The sequence below is a fragment of the Rhinoraja longicauda genome, chromosome 3 (assembly GCF_053455715.1).
Source record: "Rhinoraja longicauda isolate Sanriku21f chromosome 3, sRhiLon1.1, whole genome shotgun sequence".
NCBI lineage: Eukaryota > Metazoa > Chordata > Chondrichthyes > Rajiformes > Arhynchobatidae > Rhinoraja > Rhinoraja longicauda.
In genome coordinates this window covers 73,457,222-73,470,356 of record NC_135955.1, presented here as the reverse complement: position 1 = coordinate 73,470,356, position 13,135 = coordinate 73,457,222, and the positions used below count along the sequence as shown (strand labels likewise).

Below are 13,135 nucleotides of genomic sequence, written 5' to 3'. Positions count from 1 at the left end.
GCGAGGTGAAGAAGTGACAGTTATCAGGACAGAGTTCCACGAGTGGAGCAAGCTCACCAGGGTTAAGCCAGGATTCTGTGAGCAGTAGGAAGTCCAATCCACGGATGATGAAGAAGTCGTTGAGGATGAAAGTCTTGTTTTGTAGGGATCTTACGTTGATCAGGGCCACTTTAGTAGGGACAGTAGGGACAACAGGTGAGCTTCGGTCCGGTAGCGGCTCCCACGCCAGCGGGCGGAGGTTCAGGGAGACCACGCCGCTGCGCTTCACAGATGGCCTTGCTGGGAGCCCACGGACCGGCAGTCCAGGGACCGGGATGATCGGTCGAAGAGCGGCATACCTGAGCTCGAGGGAGCGCCGGTGGATGGAGGTGTAAGGTCGACCAGGTCCGACTTCGCAGCGCTGGGCGAGGTAGGCCGCTGTTGGATGAGCGCGGGCGAGGTTTTTTAAATTTTCGAAATTTAATTTAAAGAGGTATGTAAAATCATGATGTCTAATTATTTCTCCTGCTGATCTCATGTGTTGATTGCTGTTCCTGGAAGAGTGACTTTTGGGCTAATTTGTGTCTATTTCACATCTATTTAACTACCATCTGTGAGAGCTGTTCTTAAATTCTTTAGACAAAAAATGCTGAAGTAATTAAGCGGGTGAGGAGAAAAGGCATCTCTGGAGAAAAGGGATAGATGACGTTTCGGGTCGTAATCCTTCTTCAGTCTTCTTAAATTCTTCAGTTTGCTTTGGAGGTGTGCTCTTTCTATGTTCCTATCGCAACAACCTGGAGCTCAATGCTCTCAAGACAGTGGAACTAATTGTAGACTTTCGAAGAGATCCCCCTCCTCTCCCCCACTCACCATCAACAACACCATAGTCACATCTGTGGAGTCATTTAAATTCCTTAGAACCATCATCTCCAGGGACCTTAAATGGGGGGGCCACCATCAACTCCACTGTCAAAAAGGCCCAACAGAGGATGTACGTCCTGCGGCAACTGAAGAAACACAATCTGCCACAGGCAATGATGGTCCATTTCTATACTGCTATCATTGAGTCCGTCCTCACCTTCTCCATCATGGTCTGGTTTGGCTCAGCCACCAAGCACGACATTCGGAGGCTGCAACGGATCGTTCGCACAGCTGAGAAGGTTGTTGGCTGCAACCTTCCCCCCATTGACGAACTGTACACTGCAAGGGCCAGGAAGCGAGCGGGCAAGATCATCTCTGACCCCTCTCACCCTGGTCACAAACTCTTCGAATCACTTCCCTCTGGAAGGCGACTCCGGACTGTCAAAGCAGCCACAGCCAGACATAAACAGCTTTTTTCCACGAGTGATAGTTCTACTCAATAACCAAAGTCTGTAGTCCCTTTTTTGCCCTGGTTTATTTTCACCCACATGTTTAGACCGTAATGTTGTATCCTTATTGTTTTGATGTGGTTATGCTTTATTCTTAATTGTTAACTGTATGTTTGTGTTGTCATTTGTGAGTGGAGCACCAAGGCACATTCCTTGTATATGCATACTTGGCCAATAAACTTATTCATTCATTCATTCATTCATTCATTCATTCATTCATTCATTCATTCATTCATTCATTAATTCATTCATGTGTAGGAAATTGGGCAAATCATACTGCTGCTGACATTCAGGTGCGGATGAACATTTGAATTGCCAAGGCATAAAAGACTATAAATGAAGTACTGTAGATGAGATTAATATAGTTACGCTGTTGATGATCGGCAGGACTTGATGGGCCAAAGGGCCTGTTTGGTGCTATATTCCTCTATGATCCTATGAAATGCTACTTGACTGCTGAGTGTTCTCATTATTCTTTATTTTTTATTTCAAATTCTGTTTTTCTTGTCTTTCCTTTTGGAAATAAAGGCCAAAACACTGTTTGACATACAGCATTATAATTTTCTATGCTTTGCAGTGGATACCAGTTAATTTTCAGCACTCTTGTAACTCTTTTCAGTGATATTTAGCAGAATGTTAATATTTTTCTAAATAAATCTGTTTTTGTTTCAATTCTTCGTATCAAAGTAAATAATTCATCTAATAACTGAAAATAGACAGGATATATTCCTCAATATTTCCTTGTGAAGCAGACCTTTTTTAATTCCATTTTCCCATTTTGTTTCCACGTTTCTGGAAATGACTTATGGAATATGGTTGGAGAAGTCAATGTTCATACCACTGGGCTGCAAGCTGCCCAGGCGAAATATGAGGTGCTGTTCCTCTAATTTCCGGTGGGACTCACTATGGCACTGGAGGAGACCCATGACAGAAAGGTCAGACTGGGAATGGGAGGGGGAGTTGAAGTGCTCAGCCACCGGGAGATCAGATTGGTTAATGCGGACTGATCGCAGGTGCACATTAACCAATCTGATTAACCAATTTATTTACCGTCAGGACATTTGCCAGGTAGATTGGAGGCGACAGTTTGACGGTCAGGTAAGCGTGGGAATTTTCGCGATGTTTATGGCCATCAGCGATCACATTTAAAGTAGGCTCCCAACCCAGATATGCAACCCAGAAACCAGATATGCATTTCCCGTACATTTTCAAAGAACGCCCACACACTTTTCACAAAAATCCATTTAACCACTTTTAAAATTAAATTTCTTAATACTGCCATTAGTAAACTGGAAGTCAATCCAGTTTATGCCTTGTTACCGTGAAGCTTGGTTTTTAAGTAACCCATACAAGATGTTATAGTTCAAAACTCTCACGTACTTACCGACTTGTCAGTGATTTCAGCGAAAATTAGGACACCGGAGAAGCATTGACAGTGTGGGAATTTCGCAATGTTTCCGAAGACGGTGTAATCTCGACCTGACTCGGCATTGTCGTGGTCATTGTCGTCGGGTAAAAGAAAATTTCGGCGATCTGCTACGACTTTGACAGTCGCCGGCAGTCGCCTAAAAAATCGCCTAAGTGGGACAGGCCCTTAACATGCCCAACCCAAGCTGGTTATATTTGACTCAGTTTAGACTATATCCATCTAAACCTTTCATATCCATGTATCTGTTCAAATGTTGTCACCGTATCTGCTTCAACTACCTCCTCTCGCAGGTCATTCCACATACCCACCACTCTGTGTGAAAATGTTGTCTACCGGGTTCTTATTAAATATATCCCCTCTCGCCTTAAACCTATGCCTGATTCTTCATTCCCCTACCTTGGGAAAAGGCACTCTGTACGTTCACACTATCTATTGCCCTCATGATTTCATGCAAGATCACCCTTCAGCCACCTGCATTTCAAGGAATATAGCGCTATCCTATCAATCACTCCCTATACCTCAAGCACTTGAGTCATGTCAACATCCTTGTAAATCATCTGCGCATGCTTTCCATCATAATGGCATCTTTCCTATAGCAGGATGACCAAAACGGAATTAATTCTCCACGTGTGGCCTCACCAACATCTTGTACGGCTGCAACATAGCATCCCAACTTCTATACTCAATTCCCTGACTGATGAAGGCCATCATGCCAAAAGCCTTCTTGAACATCCTATCCGATGACATTTTCAGGAACTTGTATTTGTACCTGTACACCTAGATCCCTCCACTCTACAACACTTCCCAAGGCCCAACTATTCACTGTGAATATCCTGCCCTGGTTTGACTTCCAAAAATCAAACACCTTGCACTTAACTGAATTAAACTCCATTATCCATCCCTCAGCCCCTCACTTTGCTAATCAAAATCCCACTGCAATTCTTTATAACCATCTTCACTCTCTATGGTGTCACATATTTTATGCCTCCAAGATTTCCTCTCTCCCAAGTTAAAGCTTCGGAGTCTCTTTTTGTGTTGTCATTATGCAAACTAGAGAAGGCGGGGTGATTATTTTGCAGTGTTATCTTCTATAGAATGACAGATTCTGAAGCCCAAACATTGTAAGATCTGTATCTAATTGCGTTATACATTGGCCTGCTTTAATTTGGTGCAAAATTAAAACATGGTTGAAACCTGCTGCACGAGTGAACTTAGAGTGTCATGTTAATTGTCATTTTTGGTAATAGAGAAAGTCTCGCTGTTATCCATGTAATATCAATGTGGCTTCTATGGAACTACTTTATACATTCCTTAACCATACCAAGAACTGCTCCTTGAATCCTGTTTCACCTGACAAAAGAAAAAGGAAGTGAGTAAATGTCTAATCTCCTGACATTAAACAGAATAAACTAGAGAGGTATCTTCTTTGTTCAAATTTCTATGTTTTATGCACTGATGCTACTGGAACACATTTGAGGTGTTCTTTCTATTACAGCAGAGAAGACTGAATTTCACTTTGGATAATCCAAGCAATAATCAAAGAAGTACATTTTCATCTTTACTCTGAGTTTCATGTGAACAAGGAATTCTGATGCACCCTGGTGTATATGATAATATAAAGTCTTACTTTCTTTAATATCTTGATATTTCCAAGGCCTTTGTTTTTGTTCCTTATATTATACAAAGGATTACAAATCTATTGTAATATGGAAAGTTTTTTTTTGCCTCTGAACTATTTCAAGTTATTCGTGGAAACCAATTGAGAACGTATTTGAGTGACACCACGAGCCTGCAGCACTCTTTGCAGAATTATTTCTGTTGATACCAACTTACATTGCAGATTAGCTTCGTAAATTGCCATTAGTTCTACAGTAAGCGTGATTTTTTAAAGTATCATATCAAATGATGTTGAAAAACCTAAATAACTTAATATGCACTTGGTTACCTTTGTTCTGTAATTTAAGTATATCTTCAAGTAGTTCCAGCAACTTAATGAGGTGTGGTTTATTGTCTCTAAACCCATGCTGGCTGCTCCCTATGGCCTGTTGTTTAAATGAATGGATACTAATACTATCATTTTTAATGCTCTCAAACAATTTTCCTCAGTAAATAAATCAGGTTAATGGGTCTTTAATTTCAAGATTTATCTCCTTTTATGAATATTGGTATACTATTTGGGCACAGATAAAGCTTTGCTGTTTATGAATTTTATTTTTAAGATGGTTGCTTTTTCAGCTCCATTCCTTGAAGGCTTTCCATTCATACATTACTGATGAAACCATGTAATAAATTATCAGTAATATCTGAAGGCTGAAATGAAAAATCGCTTTACTGCATTTTCCAGGATCTGATTCTATACTAGAAGTTATTTTGAATGGAATACATCGAACACAGAATATAGAACATGAAACAGTAGTGCGCAGGACTTTGGACCTGAACATTATGCCAAGTTAAACTAATCTCTGTCTATATGTGATCCATATTCCTCCATTCCATGCATAATCGTGTGCCTATCTAAAAGACTCTTAAATGCCACTATTATATCTGTCTCCACCGCCACCCCTGACAGTGCCTTTCGGGCACACATCACCCTCTATGTAAAAAAGAACTTGCCCCGCACATCTCCTTTAAACTTTGACCCTCTCGCCTTATAGCTATGCCCTCGAGTCTTTGACATTTCCACCCAGGGAGAAATTATTCTGATTGTTTACCACATTTATGCTTCTCATAATTGATATACTTCTATCAGGTCTCCTCTCAACCTCTGATGTTCCAGAGAAAACGGTCCAAGTTTGTCCAATCTCTCCTTCTCATTGATACCCTCTAATCCAAGCAGCATTCTGGCAGACCTCTTCTGCACTCTGTCCAAAGCCTCCACATCCCTCCTATAATGGGGTGACCAGACTGCACATAATACTCCAAATACGTTCTAACCAAAGTCCTATAAAGCTGCAACATGATTTCCTGACTCTAATTCTCAGTGCCCTGACCAATGAAGGCAAGCATATCATATACCTTCTTTGTCACTCAATCTACTGTGTTGCCTCTCTTAGGGAGCTACGCTCTTGGACCCAAAGATCCCTCCATATCAGGGTTTGACAAGGTTATGTTATAATCTCATTTAAACTTAAACTTTACTTGCTTCCAATAAAAAGATTGACTAACAAAATGGACTTGGGACCTTTCATTACTTATAGATTGACAATGTGCAATAAGTGCAATGCCACTGTGTTCATTGCTGGGTATCTAGATTAATCTATATTAATAATATGGAGAGTTCAGGGACAGCAGGAAGACAAGAATTCAGAAATAAAAAAATTAAGGAGAGCACGGTGGTTGAAAGCAATGAGAGCGAGGACTTTCAGCATACTGTCTATAAGGGGAACTGATAATAGCATGGATAGCAGGTTGGCTGGATGGCTGAAGACAAAGAGTGGCAATAAAGGGGGCTTTTTCTGGTTGGCTGCCAGTGACTAGCGGAGTTCCACAGAGGTTGGTGCTGTGGCTGCTACTTTTCACGTTGTTTATTAATGATTTGGACGTGTGGATTGAAGGATTTGTGGCCAAGTTTGAGGGTGATACAAAAATAGGTGGAAGGGCAGGTAGTGTAGAGAAAGCAGAGACTCTGCAGAAGGACGGACAGGTTGGGAGAGTGGGCAGACAAGTGGCAGATGGAATATAGTGTAGCAAAGTGTGGAGTCATGCATTTTGGTATTAGGAATAAAGGCGTAGACTATTTTTGAATTCGGGAGAGAATCCAGCAATCAGAGGTGCAAAGTGACCTGGAAGTGCTGGTGCAGGATTCCCAAAAAGTTAATCTGCAAGTCGAATTGGTAGTAAAGAAAGCAAACTTATTGCTAGCATTAATTTCAAGAGGGCCTGTATACAAAAATAGCGATGTAATGTTGAGGCTCTGTAAGGTGCTGGTAAGGCCGCATTTGGAATAGTTTGAGCACCATATCTGAGGAAGAATGTGCTGGCTCTGGAGAGGGCCCAGAGGAGGTTTACAAGAATGATCCCAGGAATGACTAGGTTAAGCTATGATGAGCGTTTGTCGGCACTGGGCTTGTACTCGCTGGAGTTTAGAAAAATGGGGGGGGGGGGGGAGGCTTTTTGAAACATACAGAATAGTGAAAGGCTTGGATAGAGTGGGTTGTGGAGAGGATGTTTCCACGAGTGGGAAAGTCTCGGACTAGAGGTTATAGCCCCAGAATTAAAGGACGTTCTTTTAGGAAGGAGATGAGAAATTTCTTTAGTCAGAGGGTGGTGAATCTGTGGAATTCTTTGCCACAGAAAGCTGTAGAGGCCAAGTCAGTGAATATTTTTAAGGCAGAGATAGATAGATTTTTGATTAGTACAGGCATCAGAGGTGATGTGGAGAAGGCAGGAGAATAGGAGGGAGAGATAGATCAGCCATGATTGAATGGTGGAGTAGACTTGATGGGCCGAATGGCCTAATTCTACTATCACTTATGACCTTATGACTTATGAAGTCAAGGGGAAAAGGGGATAAGACTCAGACATGTGATAGTCAATGAGAGTATAAAAATCACAGCTGAGCATTGTAAGATACTTGACAGAAAAGGAGTGAGAGAGAAAACAAGGTGTTGATTTGATGATCAGAGCCAATGTTGCTTGGCAATGGAACTATTAATAGAAAGTAATACCAGCTAAATGGCAAAATGTGAGGCAAGTTTCAGACAACTGAATCATCAGTGCAGTCATCCATAAATAGATCACGAATAGCAAGAGCTCATCATCCAACAAAACCATCATGACATCCATCACTGCCTGCTGGTGAGCAGCAGTCTCATTTACTAATAATAATAATAATGCATTACATTTATATAGCGCTTTTCTAGAAACCCAAAGACGCTTTACATATTAGATCTAACATAAAGATAAATAAATAAACGAACAGAAAAGGATGAATAAGATGGGGCGACGGTCAATGATTGAAGGCGGTGTTGGACAAGTGAGACTTCAGTGATGTTTTAAATGTGGTGAGTGAGGAGGAGTCTCTGACGGTTTGGGGTAGTGAGTTCCAGAGGGTGGGAGCAGTGATGGAGAAAGCCCTGTCTCCCCAGGATCTGAGTTTGGTCCGGATGGGGGGGGACTCAAACCTCTCGTCGAAATTTCCATTCACTGAACCAGTTGGAAGCTAAACTCGTCAAACTCCTTTTTGGCCCCTTCGTTTAACCGAGAACTATCCCTCAAATTCTGACAACAATCATTGTCCCTTTGCATTTCCCTCCAGTGATTGTCAGGATACAGAATCTGTAGAAGTTTGTTAAAGTATTTGAGGGGGGGGGGGGGGGTGGGGGGTGGGTGTGATGCCTTTATGATTACATTTATGTGCTAGCTAACACCTGACATGGCAACACTTTGGAATTCAAAGGTGCAAACTCTTTCTACTGTCAATGCACCAATGAAAACTGGTGACAATCAAATGTCTACCAGTCAGTAGTCAGACCCCTCCAAATTGCCATCTGTCCATTTTCTCCACAGATGCTGCTTGACCCACCGAGTTACTTTTTTTGCACTTCTGTAGCCTGCAGTAAGTGATTAGTTCCATAGTTTAGTTGATGCAGAACAAGAGATTGTTGTGGCACCACTCAACCAGGTTTTCTCTCTCTTCTTGTACGCTGACTCATCACCATCATTCGGCGAACAACAGTGGTGTCGTTGGTGAATTTATAGACGGCCTTGGAACTTGCTGCTGAGCTGTTGAAGACCTGGTTTAAGCATTTGTTATGGTTTTATCTGATAAATTGTTAGTATTAATTGATATTTCTTAAAAATAACAATGAAAGAGATTTACATGTGTGATTTCCCACCAATTAAAAGGAATGTTTGAAAATTGAGATAAAATCTGAATATGTTATACAGTCATTATTCTAGAAGAGTTACAGACAGAGAACAGAAAAATAAATAAAGTAAATAAGGAACTTAGTAGCATTTGGATTCCCATCATAAAAGCAACCCAAATTGTTTTTCAATTTACTGGGAAATTGTATTCTTCTTTTGTGAGGATTGATTTTAAGTTTAATGTGTTTTTTTATAGATGACCTGGACTGATCTCTTTAATATCACTTTGGTTTTATATGGAAGGAATTATTAATATTTTCTTGATCCTTTATAATATAATGGCAGTGTCTTAATTCTATTCAGGTTCCAAAATAATGATAGAGCTGTAACTTCTGAAAACAAAATAATAATAAACCTCTGCAGGGATTTGCTGAGGTCTAACGCTGTAATGCTTTAGTCATACGCTATCTGTTTTTCTTTTAACAGATTCCATCTGAATGAAGACTGAAGCTAGCCTGTGTGCTGGCACTCGTAGATTGTGAACGATGGTCTGAAGCCTGGTGTTTAAACAAGGCCTGTTTCTCTGGGGAAAACTCTGTTTTGTTACCTATTCTCTGAATGAGACATCTGGATCAGAAGAACAGCTGAGAATTTTTTGTTCACTAATAGATAGGGCAACGAAGCTTCATATGCTTGGCTGATTTATAGTGCGTCACCTTTTAGACCGATGAACTGACAATCGTTTTGTCTGCAGTGCTGCTGATACCCAAGCTCTGAATTCATGCTACTGAATGAGTCTCACATTTGTAGCAGATTAGAATTGCCCTGTTTTTCATCCAAGATCTGAACAAAAGCAAGAGAGTGAACATGGCTGCTTTCATTAACAGAATACTGTTGGTATTTCTAATCCTTCAAAACAGATGTACGTGTCATGAGAGTGCACTCTCTCTCTTAAAAAGGTACGTGTGACTATTAAGACATGCTTTACTAATTAATGTATTCACATGCTCGTGCTTCTTCACTTTTAAACAAAAAAACATGCTTCAATTGTACTCAATATAATCATTTAAACAACTGTTTCGAAATTTGCTGTGGAAACTATAATTGTAAGAACGTCTTCATTGTCTTTTAAGTTAAATTTTTCTTGAAGACACTCTTATCAGGCAGGAAAGTGTTTTCTAGTTATGAACCATTTATTTGTCATTTATACATATACTTTATTAATCTACCCATTTATACATATACTTTATTAATCTACCCAGAATGGATTTAATTAATTTTTTTCGGAACATTTTTGCTCTTTTAAATGCTAATACTTTTTTTTCACATAAAGTTTTTTTTTCTCCAGACATCAACAAAGCCCATGGGCATTCAATTCAGATTGCCCCAAAAGAAGTCATCCAGAGCTATCACCAGACTCTCCGAACTTTAAGCTTGAAGTTAGAATGCCTGGAGTGACACCTTTGATGGTTGGTTTCATGTATATCAATTAGTATTGTCGTTCACCTTATGCTTTTTTTGAGTGCTTTGCATCCAAGATTGCAGAATTAAATCTTGTTTCACTTAATTGTAATAGTCTGCTAAAATTTACAGGAAGAATACTAAATGTTGGATTTTAATGAAATTGCCAAGTGTTTTTTGGATGCATCAACACTACCTCTTTTGATACTTCCGATGTCTCTAAATTGTCAACTATTAACTTTGGCTGTCTTTAGAACTTGTAGTTTTTAGCCACAGACTATTCCTTTGCTTGGCAACTGTCTTACTGTTCACAATCTTGACTCTGGGATGCCACATATCCATATCTCTATAAAGAAGGCAATGCATGTCAGGTTCAGTCCTGTAGCAATGGCAATGATAATCCAAAACTGCTAATTGCCTTATTCTATACCTGCCTTTTATCATCTGGTGTTGAAAACCCAATCCATGGTCTTAATCCCTATTGGCTTGATTACTCCAATATTTTCCTGGTTAAACCCACACAGTCTCCTTCAATAAACATGGAGCCATTGTAAACTCTGCAGTAATGTTCTAAATCGCACCAACCTCTGCTTGCCCATATTTTCTGAAATCGCGAAACAATTTTTAACAAATTGCTCCGGCATCTTACTCCAGTTTTTCAATTGCACTGTTCTAGCTTCCTTCGCATGCATAATTTTATTGCTCATCATTGGCAATTGCCACATTGTAAACTGACATTACCTCTCTGCCCTTTTACCTCCAGATTCCACCATCTACAGTCTTTTGTGACTCTAAAATTATTTAGTGGCTTTCTTTTAATCTGTAACCCTTTTGGTAAAATCCATACTGTAAATGGTATTATATACAATATATGGTAACCATTTATCTCAGAGATTGTTATTAAGCCTATACCAACGTACCATCAATCAGATAATAGTTTTTGTGGCAATGGGCCAATGAGTCTTAACTCATGGGAAGAGATATGAAAAATGGTTAGATTTTACAAACAACAGTGATGTCGGGGACAAATGTTGTTAATGAAAGATGAGTCAGAAGTTCCGTCTTTAGTTTTGGATTGTCATTGCCTCTGTTGCAGCCTATAGGACCAGACTTTGTGTATATTGCATTTTGGCACGGATGCTGGCATTTGGTCGTCAACATTTGACAGAGATGTGCTCTTCATGAGCCTTTTGTTGATTTCATTTTTTCACATTCAGAGGCAGTTATGATCTTTAGACATCATTCTGTGCTAAATCCTTGAGAGACTGCAGCAACTGGTCCAGTATTGCACAATTTAAAGGGAATTGCTCTGCAGAAAGGATGACTCATAGATGCGGCTTGCTCTCGTAATTTTGCAGGGTTTTGCAGATATCTGGAAGAATAGCTGCTCAAATGTGAGGTCATTAAAAACAAAAAGCTGAATTCTAATCAAGTAAACAAGGCAGAATCCTTAAGTGACTTTTAACATCTTTTAGAATAGAACATTTAAGAATCTGGTTACTCATAACTACTGCAGTAAAATTAAAAAAAGTGTGGATATCAAATTACAACAGAACTTTACAAATCTGTGTGCCTCTCCTGGATAAAATAACCTCTCAAAATTTATTATCTGGGATCATGCAAAGAATATGTATTTGGCACTCTTGAAACCATACACCAGTATTCCATAAAGGGAAATCTAGACTAAAGTAAGGAAATGTAAATATAATGTTGTAAAAACTTAACTCGAGGCTTCATCTATCTGCATGCAATTAGCTTTAATGTGTTAATGTTGTAATTGCATTGCAAAGTGATTAGATAGATGTTGATTTGTTTTCCAAATAAAAATGTAATCTCATTTTGTTTTTTGTGTTTAGGGTTAAGAGAAACCAGATACTTGGAATCTAATAGATCCAAATGGCTGTTGTAAACTTAAATTGTTTGAAAAGTTTTTTGTAATTTAGGGATCACAGCCAAAGACCATCTAACAAGAATATAGATCCATAATAAATATTTAATAAACAGTTTACATAAAATGGCCAGCATGTACAAAATTACACTCCATCTGGCCTAATCTATCCATGCTGGTCTTTATGCTGTAATCAATTCTCTTCCTGACTTCTTGTATTTATCTCTATCAGCATGTTTTCTCTTTGATTCTTCTGTTTGTGTTTTTCCAGTCTTCTCCTAAATGAATATATATTTGTCTCAACCATTTCCAATGATAGTGGTCCAAATTCTCACAATACTGAATAAAATTCCCTTTGTCCTTCAATTTTGTTTTCTCCAGTCTGAAATGCACTCTTTTCACTCTTCCACTTGATTATCTGAAATAACCCTTATTGAAAGTTAATTCTAAACCTTCACTTTTCAAAAGCGACCAGGACTTTTCTCTATTTCCTAATTGGTATAATGTTGCATTTCTTGTGACTACTTGTTTTTTTAATTCATTCTTTTCAAGGCATTCCTTTTCATGATATGCCACTCAGACATGTACCTACAATGACTTTAAAAAAATGCAGAGTTTGCTTTTGTAATTGGCCTTGTAAATCTGTGTTGCCACATTCACTGAAAGATTACTGTGCCTACCTGATTCCAATCCTCATTTTTCATTTTGACATCCTTATTTGTCTTTGCTGAGTGAATTTGCCAATGATATGCCGATTTTGCCTGTTTGATAATATCATCTTGTAATTTGTTACAGGCGTCGTCGGTAGTCTTTCCTTCCCACAACCCAAAATATAGTGCCATCCAATAATTTAGGATATAAACTGTGGACAGCAATGATGGAGGTCTCATCGTTGTGGGACCCTGCTTATTGATCTCTAACATTAACTCTTTGCTTTCTTTTTGGAAGCTAGCTATTTGCTGTTCTGCTGTTTGCCCCTTGTCTTTGACATTCATTAATCATCTACTGTATTATCTTTGTCTACTAATCATCTTTGTCTTCCATCTGTTACATTTTCAAGGAATCTAATGAGTATTTTCTTCTCTTTGAGCTCCTTTGAGCCTATTCATTAAACTCATGGCAGCGCGATGGTTTCTGCATTCGGGATTTTTTATCATATCAACAATGTTAAGTTGGCCAATTTATTGTTCTGTGGACGTG

At 39.2% G+C, this 13,135-nt stretch overlaps 1 protein-coding gene across 7 annotated transcripts in view; it reads left to right on the top strand.

Moving 5' to 3' along the window:
* The window catches only part of pam (peptidylglycine alpha-amidating monooxygenase), a 154,502-nt gene that overhangs the window by 38,851 nt on the left and 102,516 nt on the right, over positions 1-13,135 (top strand). For 4 of the 7 annotated variants that reach the window (XM_078396427.1, XM_078396422.1, XM_078396424.1 and 1 more), the window contains exons 2-3: positions 9,073-9,545; positions 9,920-10,055. In XM_078396427.1, the coding sequence (XP_078252553.1) occupies positions 9,454-9,545; positions 9,920-10,055 (228 nt within the window). In that variant the 5' untranslated portion in view covers positions 9,073-9,453. Of the gene's footprint in view, positions 1-8,441; positions 8,552-9,072; positions 9,546-9,919; positions 10,056-13,135 lie in introns of those variants that run through there. The other 3 variants (XM_078396428.1, XM_078396426.1, XM_078396423.1) reach the window with 2 other exon arrangements.